The sequence below is a fragment of the Acomys minous genome (assembly GCF_964271855.1).
Source record: "Acomys minous genome assembly, chromosome: 13".
NCBI lineage: Eukaryota > Metazoa > Chordata > Mammalia > Rodentia > Muridae > Acomys > Acomys minous.
In genome coordinates, this window is record NC_140495.1 from 14,190,740 (window position 1) to 14,207,988 (window position 17,249).

The 17,249-nt window shown below is 55.6% G+C and overlaps 3 protein-coding genes across 6 annotated transcripts in view; all 3 read right to left on the minus strand.

The window, feature by feature from the left end:
* Window positions 1-880, minus strand: part of PFKFB4 (6-phosphofructo-2-kinase/fructose-2,6-biphosphatase 4) — a 44,779-nt gene extending 43,899 nt beyond the window's left edge. The window contains exon 1 of one of the 3 annotated variants that reach the window (XM_084752701.1): window positions 733-880. In XM_084752701.1, the coding sequence (XP_084608827.1) occupies window positions 733-760 (28 nt within the window). In that variant the 5' untranslated portion in view covers window positions 761-880. Of the gene's footprint in view, window positions 1-386; window positions 484-732 lie in introns of those variants that run through there. The other 2 variants (XM_084752702.1, XM_084752700.1) reach the window with 2 other exon arrangements.
* An 842-nt stretch (window positions 881-1,722) lies between these two features.
* UCN2 (urocortin 2) lies at window positions 1,723-3,427 on the minus strand. The gene has a single exon (XM_084752783.1). The coding sequence runs from the start codon at window positions 2,553-2,555 to the stop codon at window positions 2,154-2,156; it is 402 nt and encodes a 133-aa protein (XP_084608909.1). The 5' UTR covers window positions 2,556-3,427; the 3' UTR covers window positions 1,723-2,153.
* A 198-nt stretch (window positions 3,428-3,625) lies between these two features.
* Window positions 3,626-17,249, minus strand: part of COL7A1 (collagen type VII alpha 1 chain) — a 33,183-nt gene continuing 19,559 nt past the window's right edge. For both annotated transcript variants that reach the window (XM_084752530.1, XM_084752529.1), the window contains exons 69-119: window positions 17,194-17,229; window positions 17,066-17,101; window positions 16,742-16,789; window positions 16,424-16,459; window positions 16,181-16,303; window positions 15,885-16,085; window positions 15,757-15,792; window positions 15,615-15,668; window positions 15,372-15,440; window positions 15,253-15,297; window positions 15,078-15,140; window positions 14,839-14,883; window positions 14,508-14,543; window positions 14,359-14,394; window positions 14,191-14,235; window positions 14,046-14,078; window positions 13,908-13,970; window positions 13,755-13,790; window positions 13,593-13,673; window positions 13,410-13,478; window positions 13,250-13,285; window positions 13,131-13,172; window positions 12,909-12,953; window positions 12,774-12,818; window positions 11,911-11,946; window positions 11,768-11,827; window positions 11,556-11,663; window positions 11,339-11,410; window positions 11,178-11,213; window positions 10,994-11,053; window positions 10,847-10,891; window positions 10,452-10,487; window positions 10,290-10,325; window positions 10,155-10,211; window positions 9,945-10,016; window positions 9,779-9,850; window positions 9,540-9,575; window positions 9,189-9,269; window positions 8,634-8,687; window positions 8,038-8,091; window positions 7,900-7,962; window positions 7,470-7,532; window positions 7,086-7,202; window positions 6,217-6,294; window positions 6,080-6,133; window positions 5,892-5,940; window positions 5,099-5,131; window positions 4,870-4,956; window positions 4,571-4,666; window positions 4,254-4,448; window positions 3,626-3,963 (exon numbers count right to left, since the gene is read on the minus strand). In XM_084752530.1, coding sequence (XP_084608656.1) covers window positions 3,953-3,963; window positions 4,254-4,448; window positions 4,571-4,666; window positions 4,870-4,956; window positions 5,099-5,131; window positions 5,892-5,940; window positions 6,080-6,133; window positions 6,217-6,294; window positions 7,086-7,202; window positions 7,470-7,532; window positions 7,900-7,962; window positions 8,038-8,091; window positions 8,634-8,687; window positions 9,189-9,269; window positions 9,540-9,575; window positions 9,779-9,850; window positions 9,945-10,016; window positions 10,155-10,211; window positions 10,290-10,325; window positions 10,452-10,487; window positions 10,847-10,891; window positions 10,994-11,053; window positions 11,178-11,213; window positions 11,339-11,410; window positions 11,556-11,663; window positions 11,768-11,827; window positions 11,911-11,946; window positions 12,774-12,818; window positions 12,909-12,953; window positions 13,131-13,172; window positions 13,250-13,285; window positions 13,410-13,478; window positions 13,593-13,673; window positions 13,755-13,790; window positions 13,908-13,970; window positions 14,046-14,078; window positions 14,191-14,235; window positions 14,359-14,394; window positions 14,508-14,543; window positions 14,839-14,883; window positions 15,078-15,140; window positions 15,253-15,297; window positions 15,372-15,440; window positions 15,615-15,668; window positions 15,757-15,792; window positions 15,885-16,085; window positions 16,181-16,303; window positions 16,424-16,459; window positions 16,742-16,789; window positions 17,066-17,101; window positions 17,194-17,229 — 3,120 coding nt within the window. In that variant the 3' untranslated portion in view covers window positions 3,626-3,952. The remainder of the gene's footprint in view (window positions 3,964-4,253; window positions 4,449-4,570; window positions 4,667-4,869; window positions 4,957-5,098; window positions 5,132-5,891; window positions 5,941-6,079; window positions 6,134-6,216; window positions 6,295-7,085; window positions 7,203-7,469; window positions 7,533-7,899; window positions 7,963-8,037; window positions 8,092-8,633; window positions 8,688-9,188; window positions 9,270-9,539; window positions 9,576-9,778; window positions 9,851-9,944; window positions 10,017-10,154; window positions 10,212-10,289; window positions 10,326-10,451; window positions 10,488-10,846; window positions 10,892-10,993; window positions 11,054-11,177; window positions 11,214-11,338; window positions 11,411-11,555; window positions 11,664-11,767; window positions 11,828-11,910; window positions 11,947-12,773; window positions 12,819-12,908; window positions 12,954-13,130; window positions 13,173-13,249; window positions 13,286-13,409; window positions 13,479-13,592; window positions 13,674-13,754; window positions 13,791-13,907; window positions 13,971-14,045; window positions 14,079-14,190; window positions 14,236-14,358; window positions 14,395-14,507; window positions 14,544-14,838; window positions 14,884-15,077; window positions 15,141-15,252; window positions 15,298-15,371; window positions 15,441-15,614; window positions 15,669-15,756; window positions 15,793-15,884; window positions 16,086-16,180; window positions 16,304-16,423; window positions 16,460-16,741; window positions 16,790-17,065; window positions 17,102-17,193; window positions 17,230-17,249) is intronic.

Below are 17,249 nucleotides of genomic sequence, written 5' to 3' on the forward strand. Positions count from 1 at the left end.
AGTACACAGTAGGTGTGCGGAGAGACTCAGGGCCACCACAAAACACACAGTGGGTGCCCTAGAAGTACAGACTTAAAGGCTGATGAACAAGACCCCTTGGAGGCCAGCAAGTGGCATAGTGGGGAGAGGCTCAGGCAGCTGCCTGACTCTTCTCCTTGGCAAAAGGAAGACACTATTTATAGTCACCCCACCTTGGTCCAGGCCCCTCTTCCCTACAAGGTCCCCGTTTCCCCTCCCCTTCAGGCCACTGACAGATGTCCTTTTAGAGTACTCTGAGAGAGCCCCCCCTCCCCCCCCGCCCCAATACCCTTATGCTCCCTCCAATACTACCTTCATTACACCCAGGTCTTCCCCCAATCCCCACCCCCACACTACCCAATGCCTACCCTGGCTGTAGCTTTCCCGCCCAGGGTCGGTTAGAGACGCGCCTCCTAATGTACCTCTGTCCATCCTGCGACCGAACAGGCTGGGACCGCTGCCCCCTTCTACCCCACTCCCCCCACCCCCACCCTCGCAGCTCTGTAAGAGTAAGGAAACCCCGCCCCCTGCCCCTGCCCGCCCCCACCCCTCAGGCTCAGAGGAAAACCAGCCCCGCCTCTCCTACTGTCCTAGACCCGCCCCCGAGGGCTGCTTTGCTGGGTAAGGTTGCCAGGGGCCGGCTTCCAGGCTAGCAGCTGTGCTCTGCGCTTGCTCTGGCCAGTAGCGCTTTTTTCCAGTTAGAACTGCCCATACCTCTCAGGGTCTGTCTTCTTTCCTTCATGAATGTGGTCTACACCATTGGAAGCTCCTGCCTCATCCACAGGCAAGTCAGGACCACACTTCCCAGAAAGTCTGTTTCAGCTCCAGTCCAGCAATGGCGTGGGGGGAGGTGAAGCCGACTCTTCACAGTGAGCAGGTCAGAAGGTAGGGAGGGAAGGTGAATGGAAGGGTAGGGAAGCTCGGTGTGACTCAGCCCTCGTGTGTCACTGCCTGGGTGCACATGACTGGGTGACTGGGGAGCATCCCATCCTCCAGTCATCTGACGTTTATCAGAAAGCCACAACTTTCATGTTACACCGTGTCACTCGGTGCTACACGAAGCATGGTGGCATCACTCAGCTTTACAGTTGAGGGAAGTGGGGCTCAGAAAATGTGGACAGCTTTGCTTAGGACAATCCATCAAGGAAAGCACAGAGTTGGCCTGGAGCCCCAGAAGTAGCCACTCCCTCCACCCTGAGCCATGTCATGGACCTGGCCGGGTTGCTGGGGTGTGGCTAGGATAATGCTTGGCTGTGTGTTGTGTGTATATTTGGGAGTCAAACACCCTCTCTTTCCAACCTTTGCTCACACACACACACACACACACACACACACACACACACAGCTGTCAGAGACTTAGAGCAGGCAGAGACTCAGCATGTATGTACACACACACACACACACACACACACACCTCACATGTGGTCATCTGTGCCAGTGTCTGGAGATGCATCTGATAAGTACACCTAATTAAGTAGGGCACTACCGAACAGAGCACCAAACAAGCATGTCATCAGAGGTGATGACACATACTTGTGACCCTAACACACAGAAGGCAGGGGCAGAAGGATTGCTACTAGCAAGTTCTAGAACATGTAGTTTCCATTGCAAGACTGTCTCTAAAACAAAACCACAAACAAGTTTATGATCCTTGTCATCACTCTCTGGTGTAGCAGCCTCAGGTGTGTGTGGCGGTGTGTGTGTGTGTGTGTGTGTGTGTGTGTGTGTGTGTGTGTGTGTGTGTGTGTGTGTCCCAGGCCTGTGGCTGTAGATGGATCTCAGGGGCAGCACTGTGCACTGTGTTGAGCCTCCTTAACATTTAATGACATAGTTCACATGGTGGTATCAAGATGCTCTGTGGCTGCCAGGCACAGCAGGCAAGGCAGGATTCCATATAGCAAACATACATGCCAGTGTCCAGGATGTTCAAACATTAGGTGTGAGGGGCACAGACGCACGGCAACGCACTGTATGGCTGTATAAACATAATGCAGAGATGCAGAAGCTGTGGCGGTGGCCCACTGTGGTGATGCCTCGGTATGCTCTGCCTAGATGCAATACTGTCCAGCTTTGCTGCTGTCCGCCGGAACCTCTCATCCAGGGCAACGCCATCTTCGTGACCCCCTTCCTCAGTCTCAGCGGCGGCCAACGCGGGCCAGTATTTGGGCGTTAGTGGCAGCCCGATCCCTGGCAGCCTTGCTCCGAGACTGCTCCAGGAGGATCTGCAGGAGACCAATGGGGACATCCAAGGAGAGTGTGACCCGTGTGCCCAGGTGAAGATTGGCTTTAGACTTGCTCCGGAAAGCTGAGGGCCCCGTGGTGGTAGCTGAGGGGCTGTCCGAGGCTACAGAGTAGGGAGCTGTCTCCAGATAGTTCTGAGGGAGGAGCTGGAAGGTGGGGATAGGGGTCCCTGGGACGAACAGGACCCTACCCAACATCAGGACCATGAGCATCACCAGTGCCCACCCGGTCATCACGTGGTAAGGCTGTAGGGAGAAAACAGGCTCAAGGGTCTGGCCTCCACAGCTGCGGTTCATTGGAAGGAGACAGGCTACAAGAAGCAAGAGGCAAGGAGGGGTTGGATGGAGAGATCACCAAGGCCAGGCCAGGGTCAGCCACACAGAAACAAAGCGGAAGAAAGAAGAAAGCCAAAACAGGACCAGACAGAGACAGGAGCCAGACAGAAGGAATGAACATGCGCGCGTACTGAGGCATGGTGGCATCGTGTGTCTATAATCCCAGCACTCAGGGTGCTGAGCCAGGATCCGAGTTTGAAGCCAGACTGGGGTACACACTGAGCCCCTGTCTAAGAGCCCCGGGGATGACAGAATGAGAACAAGCGGAAGCTAAGGGCGCAAGGACATCCAGAGGCAGAGAAGGAAACGGCATTGGCAGTGGGAGGAGGAGCAGAAGGAGAAAGAGATGAATGGGGTGAGATAAAGAAAGACAGGGGAAGACAAGGCAGGAAGACAAACCGCCCTGGAGACAGGTAGGTGGAAAGAAACACTCAGAAGCAGGAAATCCCATGTTCTGAACACACGCTGATCGAGGAAGGACAGCAATGGGGGAAAAAGGGGGGGCAAGTGAAGCAGAGCAGCCAGGGACCCCAAGAGCCTCCCAGGTTCAGGCACCTCCACTCACCCAAACCCCATGCCCCCTCAACCCCAGAGCCTTCCCATCCCGACCCAATGTCACTCATACCGAGATACCAGCTTCCTCCTCGGGTAGGCTGGGCCTGCAGGGGCTGCTGAGACTAGGGCCAGGCAACACGGTCCCTACGGCCTGACCCTTTACACTACTGCAAGGCCATTTATCTCCCCCAGCCTCCTGGGGTAGGGAGCATGAGGCAGCACCCCACCTATGACTCATGCCCTCCCAGGGAGCAGTAAGGACACCCCCTTAGCCCCCACCCTATTTCATCTGGGGGGACAAGTTAGGGGACTAAGAGAATAGAAAAATAACAAGGGCCAAGTCTGAGGACTCTATGCCATGGGATATGATGCTGACTACCCCTTCCCCCAAGGGAAATCTGCCTCCTGATACACCATCTCACCCAAACAGCCAACAACAAGAGCCTTTTAAAAGAGCAGCTTTAATGCCCTCCCCACCCCACCCCACCCCACCCCCGAATCAGCACCATGGCATCACAGCCTTGGGGTCAAGGGGCAGGTTGGACACCAGTCACATCCATTCACTGCCCACAGCCACCCCCAACAGTGAGTCATCTGCCAGGAAAGCAGGCACCACAATGGGGACTTGTCCACGGGGGGTAAGGCCAGACCCACAGGACCAAGTCGCTGAAATAGTGGACACGCACACACGCTCATGTGCACACACAACTCTAGCACCGAGTGGAGGACAGCAGGACCCTGTGCTGAGCCCTGCCACCTTCCAGGGACTGTTGCCCATCAAACGCGTCATCCGGACTTCAGCCCTAGGCAGCACCTGCATGGAACACATCAGAAAACAGTCAGCCCGTCTCAACTCCTTTCCCAACATAGGGTCGGAACAGAAACATGGCAAAGCATGCATGAGGGATGGGGGGGTGTGCTTTGACTCAGAGAGGGACCCTTAGCAAAAAAGAACACGCAGAGGGACCATGCAGGCTCCCCAGCTGGAGATATGGAGCCAGTTCTTTGATGTGGCAGCTGGAGGTCCCCCAGCCTCAGGGAGCTTCTTTCCCAGGCACTTATTCATGTCCGTACAGCCTTCATTGAGAGAATCTACGCCCCTACCTGTTTTCTGGCTGTGGACCCCTTGGGGTGGACAGCGGCGCTCACACGCCTCACGGGTTCCGAAACGGTTGGCATTCCCTCCGCAGCCACCATAGACAAAGGGATGACAGGCCGTGCCACCAGGCACAGCCCGATGGTACCAGCGCAGGGTGTAGGCAGTACAGGAGCCCTCATCCAGTGGTAGGGAGCAAGGATCTAGGGGTCATTGGCGGTTAAGTGATTGGGGATCAGAGGAGTCAGGAATCAACACAAGATCAACAGCAGGGTGGGCTGTCTGGCACTGCCTGAACCTCTCTGGTCCCAGCCCTTAATCTCACCATCACCATCCCAAGGAACTTCGGGGTCCTGGTAGTCCTCCACAGAATACACTGAGTACTCGGAGAAGTCATCATCGTCTTCAGGGGGCACCTGGCCTGCAGGCAGGGTGGGGTATGCTGTGAGGAGACCCTGCTGGTTCTGGGATAGAGTGGATAACATCCACCTCCCCGCCATGTGCAGAAATGTGTGCGTGTCCTGTGTGTGGACTCTATATACATGCAATGTGCCTCGATGCATCAAGACCCATAATGAGCATCTGTACCCACCCTGTACACGCCCCATGGGCCGTCAGCCTCACCTTCCTCCTCTACATGAGAGACCCGGAGCACGGGCACATGGTGGAGCTGGGGGCCAGCTGTATCCGCAGCATAACCAGGGAGGGGTCCTGGAGCACAGAGTGGGTTATGACATTTATGGCTATCATGGTCAGCCACCCTAGCCACACCCCCTGCTGAGAGGACCCAAATGATGGGCAGAGCAGCCAGTGCCTTGGATGAAGGAAGCTCTAGATAGAGAAAGCTACTCACGTGATCCAGACGCAATAAACTGGCCCTGGCAGGCTGGAAGGGACAGAAAGGATAGTATGAGGTCACGAGAAGTGTAGAACAAGAGAGAAAGAAAAGACGGAGGATGGAGGAGAAACAGACAGAAGACACGTGGGTGGGGCAAGACACAGCAAGATAGCAGGAAAGCCAGTGAGAGGCGAAGGAATGAGAAGAGACAACAGGTGAGAGGTGAAGAGGAGGGAGGAAGCAGAGAGACAGGAAGAAACGCCGCCGGGCGGTGGTGACGCACGCCTTTAATCCCAGCACTCAGGAGGCATGGGCAGGCGGATCGCTGTGAGTTCGAGGCCAGCCTGGACTACAAAGTGAGTCCAGGATAGTCAAGGCTACACAGAGAAACCCTGTCTCAACCCCCCCCCCAAAAAAGCCAGACAGGAAGAAACATAGGGGAGCTGAACCAACAGGAATGAGAAGTTGGGAATAGGACCAGGGAAGCAAGGGCTGAAGGAAGTCGGGGTCAGGAGATGCAGACAGGAAAGCAGTCATGACAGGAAGAAACCATCACTCCCACACCTGTGTCCCAGCTGCTGGGACCAGCTCTGCTCCTCACTCTACCCCTCCACACAGTCATCAGAACACTATGCAGCCGCCTACATCTGTCTGTCTGTCTCCTTTAAGGATGTCCTGTTAGCATGTCTGTTCTGTAGCATCTGCATTTGCATGCTGGCCCTCTGTAAGTTCTGGGGACTCGCCAGCCTCCCATCTAGGTGTCCCTGGATGGGGTTGGGGCAGGGGAGTTCACACTAGACCCACTCACCACAATGCTGACTCATCTCCTGACGCACAAAGCCCCGGATGTCATCCTCCTGGGAACACAAGACCACAAGGACCCTGAGGAACCCATGAATCACGGGCTCGCATAATGCAGGAGGCAAAGGCAACCCATATCAAGTCGAGAGCCCGGGACTGGGACTAGGTGGCCCATCCCACCCAGGCTAAACTCACGGTCAGCGCAGCTTCTCCCTTCTCCCCACGGGGGCCAGCAGGTCCGGGTCGCCCCTGTGTGCAACAGATGTGACCAGGTTGTGACAGACCAGAGGTCATGCTAGCCTCTGACTCCAAGCCCAGGAACCGACACTCACCTGCTCCCCTCTCTCACCGGGGGCGCCGGGAGCACCAGGAGCCCCCACCACACTCTCTCCGGGGGGACCTCGCTCACCCTGTCAGACGCAAGGACCAAGTAGGCAGGGTCAGTGACAATTTGGGTCAGAATACAGGCAGGTGGAGGAGCACAGCTTCAGAGACTGGAGCATTGGAGATCAAGGCACTGAGTGTAGGTTCAGGATTTAGAGGCAGGAAAGGTAGGGTGCTGGAAGTGTAGCTCAGCAATGCAGCCCTCAATTAGCACATATAAAGCTCTGGGTTTAATCCTCAGCCAGGCTGGACAAAGTTCCTCTTTTTTAAAAAATTTATTTATTATGTGTACAGTGCTCTGTCTGCATGTAACACCTGCCTGCCAGAAGAGGGCACCAGATCTCATTATAGATGGTTGTGAGCCACCATGTGGTTGCTGGGAATTGAACTCGTGACCTTTTGAAGATCAGACAATGCTCTTAACCTCTGAGCCATCTCTCCAGGCCTGGAGATGTTCTAAAGAGGACCCATGCCCGGTTACCAGCACCCACATGGCTGCTCACAATCATCTGCAATTCCAGTTCCCGGGGATCTGATGCCTTCTCTGCCCTTCTCAGGCACCCGGCACACACACGACACAAAAATGTATGTTCAGGCATACATTCATACACATAGAGTGAAGAATAAAATTTAAAACAAAAATGCCAGCAGGCATGGTGGCACACGTCTTTAATCTCAGCACCGGGGAGGCAGAAGCAAGCCAAACTCTGAATTTGAGCCTAGCCTGGTCTACATAGAGAGTTCTAAGCCACCCTGTCTAAAAACAAAAGTAAGGAGGGTAGGGTCAAGGGTCAGGCATTACAGTTGGGACCTTTACCTTCTGACCCTGAAGCCCTTCAGGGCCTTTGGGACCAGCACCACCAGGTGGCCCCGGGGGACCACTGGAGCCGTCATTCCCCCTGGGGCCTGGGAAGCCCCCAACTCCTGGGGGGCCCTGTGGAAAGATAGAACAGGGTTGGTGATTAGAACCACCTCATGCCGGACATGGTGGTGCACGCCTTTAATCCCAGGGTCTTAGTGAGTTCGAGGCAAGCCTGGTCTACAAAGCGAGTCCAGGACAGCCAAGGCCACACAGAGAAACCCTGTCTTGAAAAACAAACAAACAAAACAAAACAAAAAACAACAAAACAAATCACTTCAAGATGAAACCACTTGCAGAGACAGTGCTTCCTTCAGATCACAAACCTCGACCTCAACTTACCCTTTCCCCTTTCTCGCCTTGGTCACCCTTGGGTCCTGACTGCCCATCAAAGCCTCTGTCCCCCTGGAAACAGAAGAAGCAGGAAATACTGTCAGCTCTGACACCCTTCTGCTCTGGTGTATCCTTGGGCTTCCTGAGTCCCCTGGCCCAATGCCCTCCACAGTGTACGAGCCAAGCACCTGTTCTTGTCCCTTCTATGACCCCACGAGAGCAACCCCACCCAAGCTCTACCTTGATTCAACATGACACCTCACCCCCGCTTTGCCTTCCCCCCTTTCACCGTAACTCTTGACTGTGACCCCAAGCCTCCCCTGAAATCTCAAAAACAGCCACATATGACCCCCGAAAGCCACAACCTTCCTTGACCCTATCGTGGCTCTCTTTGTCCCGACTCCACCCTAATGGTGCCCATTATTAAGAGCCCCTGTACCTTGGGACCGATCAGGCCCTCCTTGCCTGGAGCCCCAGACTGACCCGGCAAACCAGGCTCTCCCTAGAGGAAAGAAAATGTGAGGTTGACTCTCTAGTCAGCACCTCCTCTTAATTTAGGGTGTACCCTGACACTCACCGGGTCTCCTTTCCGTCCTGCCAACCCAGGGCGTCCAGGAAAACCAGCTTCTCCCTGGAAGTATCAGGTAAAGGAATGAGCCTTGGGCCCCAGCACCCGCAGTCCCGGCACCAGCCCTCATGGCCTCCACATCAGCCCCACAACCCCCACATCAGCCCCACAACCCCCACATCAGCCCCACAACCCCCACATCAGCTCCCACAGCCCCCACATCAGCTTCCACGGCCCCTGCATCAGTCCCACGGCCCCTGCATCAGCCCCCATAGTCCCCCGCATCTTCCCCACAGCTCCTGCATCAGCTCCACTGCCCCTGCATCAGCTGCACAGGCCCCGCATCAGCCCCCATAGTCCCCCGCATCAGCCCCACAGCCTCCGCATCAGCAACCATAGTCCCTTGCATCAGTCCCACGGCCCCTGCATCAGCCCCCATAGTCCCCCGCATCAGCCCCACAGCTCCTGCATCAGCTCCACTGCCCCTGCATCAGCTGCACAGGCCCCGCATCAGCCCCCATAGTCCCCCGTATCAGCCCCACGGCCCCCGCATCAGCCCCCATAGTCCCTGGCATCAGCCCCAGAATCTCCTATTACATGTATACCTTATCTCCTTTTTGTCCATCAAGGCCACAGGCTCCCTTTATTCCTCTTTCACCCTAAGGTAGGAAAGAAGATAAGAAAACAACTTCTCTGTGAGGTGTGATGGCACACATCTGTAACTTCAGCACTTCAGAGGTAGAGGTAGGAGGGTCAGGAGTTCAAGTCCAGGCTTAGCTACATAGCAAGGTCAAAGCTAGCCTGGGCTAAGTGAGCACCTGGGTCCAAACATTTTTTGTTTTTCAAGACCGCGTTTCTCTGTGTAGCCTTGGCTGTCCTAGACTTGCTTTGTAGACCAGGCTGACCTCGAACTCACAACGATCCACCTGCCTCTGCCTCCAAAGTGCTGGGATTAAAGGTGTGCGCCACCATGCCCAGCTGGTCCAAACATTTTTAAACGAGCCATTTCTGTCTCACCTTGAATCTTTGACTTCAAAACTAACTCTTACTACCAACCTGAGCCAACGCTATGTAATCTGAGCTCCCAAATCTGACCCTAGGCCCCTTTTTCTCCAACACCAGGCCATCTTGGCCAGAAAAGAAAAGAGATTCTTTCTCACCTTGAGGCCTCGGGGACCCGTGAAGCCAATATCTCCTTTGTCTCCTCGGAAACCAGGGGCTCCATCCTTTCCTGGGGCTCCCTGGGGGAGAAAGGGTGTTAGAAGGAAAGTGGGAGATCAAAAGGAATCACCCTAGATTACAGACAGGGAACTCCAGTCACCACCCATCGCCATGGGTCAAGGGTCAGCATGGCCTGGGGTCACCATCATAGCATTCACTATAGAGGTAGGAGCTTCTGGAAAAAGTAAGGTCATAAAAGTTAGGTCCCTAAAAGCCTACATGGGCCTGGCCATCATGAGAATGGGGCCTTGTGAAGACAGGGGGTTCTCTACGGGATCGGGGCATCTTACCGGCTCACCAGGGGTCCCAGCAGCACCTGGCTCGCCCTGTGGGGAACAGATTGAGGCAAGCCCTTTAGTATAACCATGCTGGCACGTGCAGTCACTTGGTGAGCCAGTAAGCCAGGGCCCAGCCTGCACACAGGTCATGTGTGAACACACATGTGTCCAAGGAGACCTAGATTCCTCTAACACAACAATGGTCATGGTAGCTGTGAGGGGTCAGTGACTAAGCCCAGGGTGGAACTTGCCTTGGGTCCCGTGAGTCCTCGAACTCCGATGGATCCAGCCAGGCCTCTGTCACCAGGCTCTCCTTTGGAGCCCTTTAGGAGAGACAGAAAGAAAGGACAGAATCAAGACACCATCTGGGGTACCCCTGTAGGACCCCATGAGGAGAACCCATCCTCTTCCTTATACCTTGTCGCCAGGACTCCCACTTTCTCCCCGGGGTCCTTTGTCACCATCTATGCCTCGAGGCCCTCGTTCACCCTAGGTCAGAGGTCAGAGGTCAGAGGTCAGGAGCCAGATGGCCCTCGTGTTCTGGAAAGCTGAGTTCTTGGCCCACCTTGGCCGATCCCACAGAACTCTTTCCCACAGCCAGTTCACGTCTGAGCTAGACCCACTCACCATGTCCCCTTTGGCACCCCGTGGCCCTGGAGGCCCCTCAATCACAGCCGAGTCACCCTGAGGGGCAAGTAGGAGTCAGAAGAATCAGGAGCACCCCAGTCTCCTGCTCCAGTCCTCCCCAAGGACCATACTTACCTTGTCACCCTTGAGCCCTGCAGTTCCAGAGTCACCCTATTGGGTAGAAGGATATGACTCTCACTTAAGTTGGTTGGTTGGGGGGCGGGGCAGCGCAGACCTTAATTACAATGTCCACCATCACCCCCAGTCACCCCAAGGGCCTTTCTTCCACATTCTTACCTTCTCCCCTCGCTCTCCCCGGCTGCCAGGGGGCCCCTGTGTGGGGAAAAAAAATGACTATGAGCTATGGGAATTTTGGAGGACTAGTGAGGCAGCTCAAGGGACAGAGTAAGACAGACTGAGAGGGAATAAGAGAAAGAGTAAGGGGAGGCAGAGGCAGGCGGGTCGCTGTGAGTTCGAGGCCAGCCTGGTCTACAAAGTGAGTCCAGGACAGCCAAGGCTACACAGAGAAACCCTGTCTCAAAAGAGAGAGAGAGAGAGAGAGAGAGAGAGAGAGAGAGAGAGAGAGAGAGAGAGAAAGGACAGGCAACAAAGAGAGCCAGAGGGCCAGGACAGTGTGCAGTCGGGCAGGGAATTGAAGTCATACCCCTGGGGCTTTTTCCAACAGCACATACCATGAGTCCACGAAGTCCTTCCTGGCCAGGGTGGCCGTCTTCACCCTGAATGGTGACATTAGGTTCAGTGACTCAGCGGTTGCCTGTCTGAGACAAGCACTGTGACAGAGGGGTGGTGAGCCCTGCCTGGGCTAAAGACATACATACCCGGACACCTGGCTCACCACGCTCGCCTCGGGGCCCAGGCGGCCCTGCTCCTGGGTCTCCCTAGAGGTCAGCAGGACAGCAGGAGTAAGTCAGGGGACTCAGTAGAGGACAGAGGATTACAGGAGTGCAGTGAAAGCTGCGGAGTGACAGAGGCACAGGAGAGAGCCAGCAGCACTCCACCCACCTTGTCTCCTTTGAGTCCAGAGGCACCAGGCGCTCCCTGTGGAGCAGAGGGAGGTGAGGAAGCTACGGCCTGGAAGTCTCCACATGCCCACCCTCATGACCTAGTCCCCACCGATAACCCTCACATGAGAAGACTTGGGCCGTTCAGGCTATTCTACTCACCGCTGAGCCTGGTTGTCCAGGTGGTCCCAAGGGACCTGGGGCACCTTCTCTCCCTGGAGGGCCTGCCAGACCCTATAGGAAGACGGGACAAAGGAGATAGGGGGTGGCTTGGGACCCATCCTTCTCTTCTTCTAAACACTGAGCACCATGATGGAAAGGACCGAGTCCCTCCCTCCTCTCCCGCTACCAGAGTCAGAGGTCCCAAGGTCCCTCTTACCCGCTCTCCGACAGGCCCTGGTTGTCCCATCTCTCCTCGAGGTCCTGTCTGACCAGGGAAGCCAACAACACCAGGAGCACCAGGGGCACCAGGGGGGCCCAAGTCTCCCTGAAACAGATGAGAAGGGGGAGTAGTCACAGGAGGACACCTTCCCAAGTCAAGCCCTAGACTCCTTCCTCCCACCTCAGGAGCCATGATGGGTACTGACTCACCTTCATACCTGGAGGACCAGTCGGCCCAGGAGGGCCCTGAACCCCAACACCTGGCTCACCCTTTGAGGGAAAGAGAGGTCTTATCAGGCTTAAGGAGTCATAAGCCCATGACCGGAAGCAAAGACCTTTCCACATAAATGTACCTTGAGACCTTTGAGTCCTGGAGCCCCCTTTTGACCCTAAGAAATATAAATACATAAGTAAATAAATAAATAATTCAAACTGGAGAGATGATTCAGAGGTTAAGAGCACTGGCTGCTCTTCCAAAGGACCTAGGTTCAATTCCCAGCACACATACGTGGCAGCTCACAACTGTCTACAACTTCATTCCCAAGGGTTCCGATGTCCTTTCTGGCTTCCAAGGGTGATAGGCAGGCAGGCGGTGCACAAATAAACATGCAGGCAAAACACTCACACACACATTTTTTTAAAAAAGTGTAAAAATGCGAACATTCTATATGGACCAAAAATATTCCCAAGGGAACAGAGATGATTAAGAGCCTAAGAGAACTCAAACAGGACCATAGGCTGCTGAGGGCACAGGCCAAGGGAGGCCCAGATGTGACCACAGACGTGTGGGAGTTCAGCCATGACCACAGGCACACAGAGCTCACACGTGAGCGTGCAAACATGAGGAACAACAGATGTGGTGCTCAATGGAAACTCCATCAGGGAACTCAGATGTGACCACAGATGTGTACTCAGACAGACAGGGATGGGACACAAGATTATAAACACATGACCAAGCAGAGGCCTGAAGAGAATCTGCTGTGCCGCGAGACCTGGGGCATGAGGCAGTAACTAACAGACATACATGGGCTCAGCCACAGTGAGGAACCATGGCCAAGGGTGGGCACATAGGAGCCAAGCTTGGATCCACAAGTATAGAAGCCAAAGGCATGTGGCCTTGAGACAGAGAACACAGGTTCAGAGATAGAACAAGACCAAGGTGGTCTTTGCTTTCATGGTCAAACCACGCTTGCTCTTGCCCAGACCCTAGACTTACATCTTCCCCAGGGTCCCCAGGCTCTCCTGCGCGGCCAGCTTCACCCTGCACACAGAGGATGGTAAGGGCCCCTGGCCTTCCAGCCTCACCCCCTACTCTGCCCACCACTTGTGCTGGAAGCCCAGACCCACTCACTTTTTCACCCCGTGGTCCAGGCAGTCCTCGGTCACCTTTGGCTCCCTATAGACATAAGGGGCCATCCGACGACATAGGTGTCAGTGACAAACAAATGAATCGTTAAGGAGTTAGTCCTGAGGCCAGGGTCAAATGTGGGGGGGGTATCGGGAAAGCTAAGAGTCATGAGGATAGATAAACTATGGGTCAAAGAAGCCCTGTTTTCAGGGGTGTCACACTTACCGGCTCACCCAGCAGGCCTCCAGCAAGGTCCCCTGGAGCTCCCTGACAATAGAAGACTCAATGGGTTTCTTTCCCTCCCCACTCCTTAGCCCTTTCTTTCAACTCTCCTGCCTACTCACCTTCTCTCCTTTTGCTCCAGGGGGCCCAGCCACCACCTGTGGGGAACACCTAGTGAGCAGCCTAGCCACCCTTCCTCCACCCCATCCTGCCATCCCAGATGGTAGATGGAAACCGAGGCTTAGGGGTGAGCGGGAAGTCGGGAGCAGAGCCAACTGTCACCTGTCCAGGGGCCCCCACAAGCCCGGGTTCTCCTTTAGGACCAACAGGGCCTGGCAGACCTGGTAACCCCTACGAAAGAGCAGAGTGAGGAATGTGGTCTCTTTGTTACCCTGTCCCCGGCACCCAGCCCCTGCCCAGCCAGCTGGGCACAGAGCCCCTCAACAGCTCTCCTGAAACACCTACTGGCACACCAGGTCCTCCCCTTTCTCCATCCTTTCCACTGGTACCATCACGACCTGGGGGTCCCGGCTTCCCTGTCTCCCCCTGAAAAGAAAGGGCTCCGTCACGGACCTGCATAAGTGACCCTTAACCCCGGGAGCCCAGCCTAAGATGGCCACGACTTACCACTTGTCCAGGCAAACCTGGTGACCCTTGTGGACCCTGGTGGGAGTGAGCAGATACGGGGGTCATATGGAGCGAGGGCAATGGGCACTGGAGAGTGTGGACCCCATGAAACACGGCAGCTAGGACATGGTACCCCTACTACAGCTCACTCACCACGAGGCCTGAAGGGCCAGGAGGGCCAGGCAGTCCCACAGCTCCAGTAGGTCCAGGTAGACCCTAGAAGAAGGAGTTCAGAACAGTGCCAACCCCACAAGTGTCCTTGTAGCCTACCCTGAGGGCTATACCACTCACCCGTCCTGGGGGTCCTGTCTCTCCAGGTTCCCCCTGTAAAAGACCCAGAGACCATATGCTCAGCTCCATCATGAGAAAAGATTTGCCTGGAATCTCCTTCCTTCTTTACCGGTCCATCCTGTTCCCTTTCTGTGACTACACTCACCTTCAGGCCAGAAGGTCCCTGGGGTCCTGCAGGGCCAGCAAGACCCTAGAAAAATGTGTAACGGCAGAAGACGGGGGTCAGTGTGGTCTGCCTGGGCTCCAGGATAGTGACAGATGACTGTCCCCTCCCTCTCCTACCCTCACTAGACAGTGTTTCTCCATCACTCACCGGGGCACCAGGTGGTCCAGGGTCTCCATGGCTACCCTGTTAGGAAGAGTCTGATGAAAGGAGCCAGCCCCAGCCAGGGAAAGTGGGCAGTGTTTTTCATTGTGGCTTGGCACAGGATAGGAGCAGAGCGAGGGTTCTAATGTACTCACCGCTGGGCCAGGATTCCCCCTTGGGCCTTGCAGACCCTGCATAAGGAAGAGACTGATGAACCTTGGTCCAGGCCTCACTTTGGCCTGTTCCCACCTTCTGAAGGACTTTGTCTGGGCCTTACACTTTCCACCTCTCTGACACAGATGACCATATCCCTGTGACTGCCCTTAGAGATAGCTCAGAGACACGCAGACATACACACAGGAAACCTGACAAGACACGGTGCACCTGTGTCTACAATTTTCACATGGGCGTAGCTTTACTCCCTCAAGTAATAAACACACAGTGAGGGCCTCGGATCCTAGGCCAGCAACTCCCGTGGCCACTCACCGGCTTCCCTTCAGGCCCGGCCACACCGCGCTCTCCCGGCAGACCCTGTTAAAAAAAAAAAAGGTCTAAGAGCACCATGCTCTCATACCCAAGCGCAGCTTCCTCACTGCTCACCCTGCCCCTGAGGCAAGGACAGAACTTACGCTCCTAGGCAGTGCTGACTCCAGCCCTGCATGTGAAAACACATTAAGTAAGACCCATGTTCTTGCACATGTGTGACCTATGGGGCAAGGACTCACCGGACTGCCATCCTGGCCCCTCTTTCCGGGCTCTCCCTGTTCTCCTCGGATGCCTGGCACACCCTGCAAACAAAACGCCACGGCCTGAGCCACATTCTTCACCATGTGTGCACACATGTCTTATCACTCATGGTATGTCCCATAGAGACAGGGCGTAAGGGGTAGGGAGCCTCACTTTGTCTCCTTTAGGTCCAGGGTCACCACCACTGCCTGGCTCCCCCTGTTTAGAGAAGATGTCAGGCCAGGTCCTAGTATCACAGTAGGGCTTGGGTTACAAGTTGACCCCACACAGACCTTAGCACCCTTGAGTCCAGGAGGTCCTTGCTCTCTAGTGGGTCTAGGACCTGCCTCTTCAATGGTCACCTGTAAGTACAAAATCACAGAGGGAAGATGAGTCTGTCATACAGGATGTGAAGGGATCAGCTCAGGCCCCAGGATCACATAAAAGTTATGGGGTTGAAGATACTACATGGAGTATTTCTGGAGCCCAATCTTAGGCAAGCATCATTACCACCAGGCACAAGGCTGGGTGATCACCTTGGGACCGGGAGGGCCAGGTGGTCCAGGGAGGCCAGGAAGGCCATCTCTGCCCTGCAGAAGAAAAGAAGATGGGGGCAGCTGTGCCGGCCAGCGCAGGCTCCAGGAAGGCCTGCTCCAGGGTGGCCTCCCCAGCACCCACCTGTTCTCCGCGTTCTCCTTTCTCTCCCCGTTCTCCCTGGATACAAAGAGCTGGGTAAGACCAGTATCCTCAGGGAGGCCAGCCTCGCAAGTCATCTCCCACCCCTTCCTGGCCAGCCCCAGGCTCACCCTCTCTCCTGGCCTTCCTGCTTCCCCTGCGCCACCAGCCTGGCCCGGGAGTCCGGGAATTCCAGGCTTTCCAGGTTCCCCAGCAAGGCCAGGTGGACCAGCTGGGCCCCTCTCCCCAAGGGCCAGACCGGGAGGCCCCTGAGGGCCAGGGTCTCCACGTTCTCCCTTCAGTCCACGTTCTCCAGGAAAGCCAATGGGACCCTGGGTGGGAGGGTGGGGGAGAAGGGTGACCACCTGTGCCTTGAAAAATATGTCCTTCGCGGGGTGTGCCCACCGAGCAGCCACCAGTCACTCACCTCCTTGCCTGGAAGGCCTCGCTCACCAGGGTCCCCCTTGGGGCCAGGTCTCCGCTCAGGCACAGGTAGGAAGCTGCCAGAACTCTCATCCCAGGTGTCCACAATCTCCCGCAGGGCTGACACCTGAGGGACAGTGAGGATACATAGGATCAGGGCCCGTAACTTCATCCACAGGGCCCTGTGGACACAGCTTGTCTCCTTAGGGCCCTCAATTGACTCTGCCTTCACTTTTAAGCATCCTACCTTGATACCAGCTGTTTCCAGGAACCGCTCCGCACTCTGGGAACACAAAGATGGTAAAGAGCTATTCGTGTAAGAGAAGGCCCTACCTCCTCCTGCCCCACACTGTCCCCTGAGAAACCTTCCCTCCGGAGGTCAGGTGTGAGGCCACTGGAAGCACTTCTCTCCCACCTATGCTTCCTTGACTGGAACCCCACCAGGGCAAGAGACTGAAGGGACTGAGCACAGAGGGCCAAACCCATAGAGTCCCATGGCAAGGGGAAAGAGAAAAGTGACCACTATGGACATACAGGCAAGGGTCAAGGGCCAGGGCTGACTCACCAGCAAGCTGCCAGGTTCTCCTCGTAGGCCGCGTTCTCCAGGAAGACCCTAGAGACAAGAGGTTGGCTGCTGGGACCCAGCCAGTGGGGTGTATGTACATTTAAGGGGAGTGGTGGTGCACGCCTTTAATCCCAGCACTTGGGAGGCAGAGGCTGGGGGATCGCCGTGAGTTCGAGGCCAGCCTGGTCTACAAAGTGTGTCTAGGACAGCCAAGGCTACACAGAGAGACCCTGTCTTGAAAAAAACCAAAACCAAACAAACAAACAAAAACACTTAAGGGGAGGGCATAGCTGCCTGGGTGGATGAAAATGGTGGGAACCTCACCTGCTCCCCTTTGGATCCAGTCTCTCCACGGTCACCCTGGAACACAGAATGATTCAGGGGAACATGTCTCGTAACCTTGCTCAGCCCCGTCATGGCACTCCTTGCCCAACATAGGTGAGCGTACTCACCTTAGGACCCGTAATTCCTGGGACACCAGGGAACCCCTAGGATACGGTGGAACATA